Source organism: Pterocles gutturalis, unplaced genomic scaffold (assembly GCF_000699245.1).
Source record: "Pterocles gutturalis isolate BGI_N339 unplaced genomic scaffold, ASM69924v1 C12075443, whole genome shotgun sequence".
NCBI lineage: Eukaryota > Metazoa > Chordata > Aves > Pterocliformes > Pteroclidae > Pterocles > Pterocles gutturalis.
Window position 1 is genome coordinate 1 of NW_010155491.1, and position 2,259 is coordinate 2,259.

The 2,259-nt window shown below is 42.9% G+C and overlaps 1 protein-coding gene across 1 annotated transcript; it reads right to left on the reverse strand.

The window, feature by feature from the left end:
- Positions 1-606: 606 nt before the first annotated feature.
- Positions 607-2,097, reverse strand: MRPS36 (mitochondrial ribosomal protein S36; the record flags this gene model as incomplete). Its single annotated transcript, XM_010086247.1, has 2 exons — positions 607-624; positions 1,895-2,097. Coding segments are annotated over 2 exons (221 nt in total), but the record flags the coding sequence as incomplete, so codon positions are not given.
- Positions 2,098-2,259: the final 162 nt, after the last annotated feature.

Sequence of the window (2,259 nt, forward strand, 5' to 3'; positions counted from 1 at the left end):
CCCGCCGGCGCGCCAGAGGCGCCACTCAGGCCTGCACGCGGCCGTGTCATTAAACATGAAGCCTCCAGCTCAGGTACGTTGTGGCCTCTTAACAGCAGCTGGATCCGAAGGGCTGTCTGCCGACACCGGTAACGAGTTAATCATCCCCTAAGAACTGGTTTGTGCTTCGCTCCCACCCTCCGATCCGATACGCAGGGAAAACGGCCGCTCACGTGAGGGGCTGCCCGCCGGGCTCTGCGGCCCCACCGAGGCTGTGCAACTGCTAGGAGCAACCGCAGAGTCTCGCTCATCTCTGCGTCCCTTCCCAGCTGGTAAAGCCATTCCCGCTGAGAGATCCAAATCTTTCGAAGTGGAAAAATACAATGACTCAGTTCTACTATCACGTCTGCAAATGGCTAATTAGAAAAATATTTTAATGGTGTGGACATCAAACGTATTCAGTTGCTGGTTTAGCCATCAACAGAAAATCCTTCTGTCAACCTCACCCTTCACGTGGGTTTTCATTAAAGCTACTAGTATGCAATAATTTTTAATATTAAGGAAATGCCTTTATTGTGAATACAATACTTAATTCTTCAAAAGTGGCCAACAAACTATGTTCCATATTCATTCTGGACCTCCACGCTGTAAAAGAAAAGCGGACCATTAAACACATTCCACCAGAAGTACAGGAAATGGGGTTCAACTCTTCCTTTCCACTGTTACAGACTAACAGACAAGAGTTCTAGTTTTCATTTCTAATTTAGACGTTGCTTTTTCACCTAGATAAGAATACGCGCCGAGTGTCAAATATCAGCATCTACCAGTAACAGCTCCATTTTTTTTTCAGGGGAGAATACAAAAAGATCAAGCCCTGCAACCAACAATTACAGCCGCTTCCACTTCTCCCACTCTGAAGAAACCTGACTCTGACTTTCGAAAGGTCTGACAAAGTAATAGTGAACACAAGTTTGAGAGTTATATTCACTGCCCAAATTCCAAAGTGCAAAGTAAAAACAAAGCTAAGGTGAGCCAGTACAGTCTTCATGAGACATCAGGAAGGTATTCCAGTCATTATTTTGCCACCAAAATTATTTTACGAAGCATCTCACTCTTAGAAGATTTATGATAACGTCAAGCAGTGTATTACCACGTGAAATAACTCATTTTATTTCTAATTCTAATGCCCTACCCACATACATGCAGGAAAAATGATTTCCTCTGCTGGCACGATTACACTGTAGGTGTCCTTGCCATTTAACAAAGCTATGCAAGCGTGTTTTCATTTCAAGCTCGCACTCATCTTACACGTTCTCCAAATCCTGTGCATTCTCCCTTTTTAAGCATCAGTGTTTACAACTGAAATCTGTTACAGAACAAAAGCATGTTCTTCTTGCCTCTCCTGCACAATGCCATATTTGCCAATATTGCAGAAAATATTTCTATCAAGTTTAAGAAAACGTTTCCAGTGCTAGCAATACAAGAGTTCACTTACTAATAAATAACTTACAAAACCTAGCTGGAGAAATATTTTGGACTTCAATCACCTGGTAACTGCCTGTGCTGCTCTAAGAGCAGACGCCTGTGCTCCTGTCCCGCACATTCCAATTCCATGTTACGCTGCTGTTACAGAACAGGTAGTGACGGTGATGAACGTGGGCTGTGACTATCACTGGCTCTCTGCATGTCTGGTTTAAGTCCTTATCTCTCTACTTGGCGATATCACAACCTACTAATTAGTGAGAGGTGGGTACCTTGTATATTGCGAATTTGCAGTTTGAAAGCTCCGAAAGCTGGGAGCACACCCTTACCAAGGGTTACAATGCAATACCGTATCTGAAACTCTGGAGGTGGTGAAGAAATAAGCTAAAGGCTAGGTAAATCCAGACAATACACACCAATAAATGAAACTTACTTGAATATATTCAATCTCTTCGTCTGACATAAGTTTCCTTCTGTATTTCTGAGGTAAGGTTCTTGCTAATTCAGAAGTGTCCGGTGTACCTGGTACTCTACTAACAGGTGAAATATTTTGGAAGGCTGGTGATCTGCCTCCTCCAGACTCCTGTGCTTCTGAAGCATGGAGAGATGGCACCGTTGCTTGTAGAGATTCCTGTACTGAAACCCAGATCGCAAAACCATTTACAGAGCTACAACAAGACTGTAAAATTAATTTATGAGCAGCCAGTGAAAGTCACCAGTTATTGTCAATGTTCTTCATTGTAACAAACACTTAAAGGAATTAAGACGCTCTACTTCTCACGGCCTGTTTTTATTGTT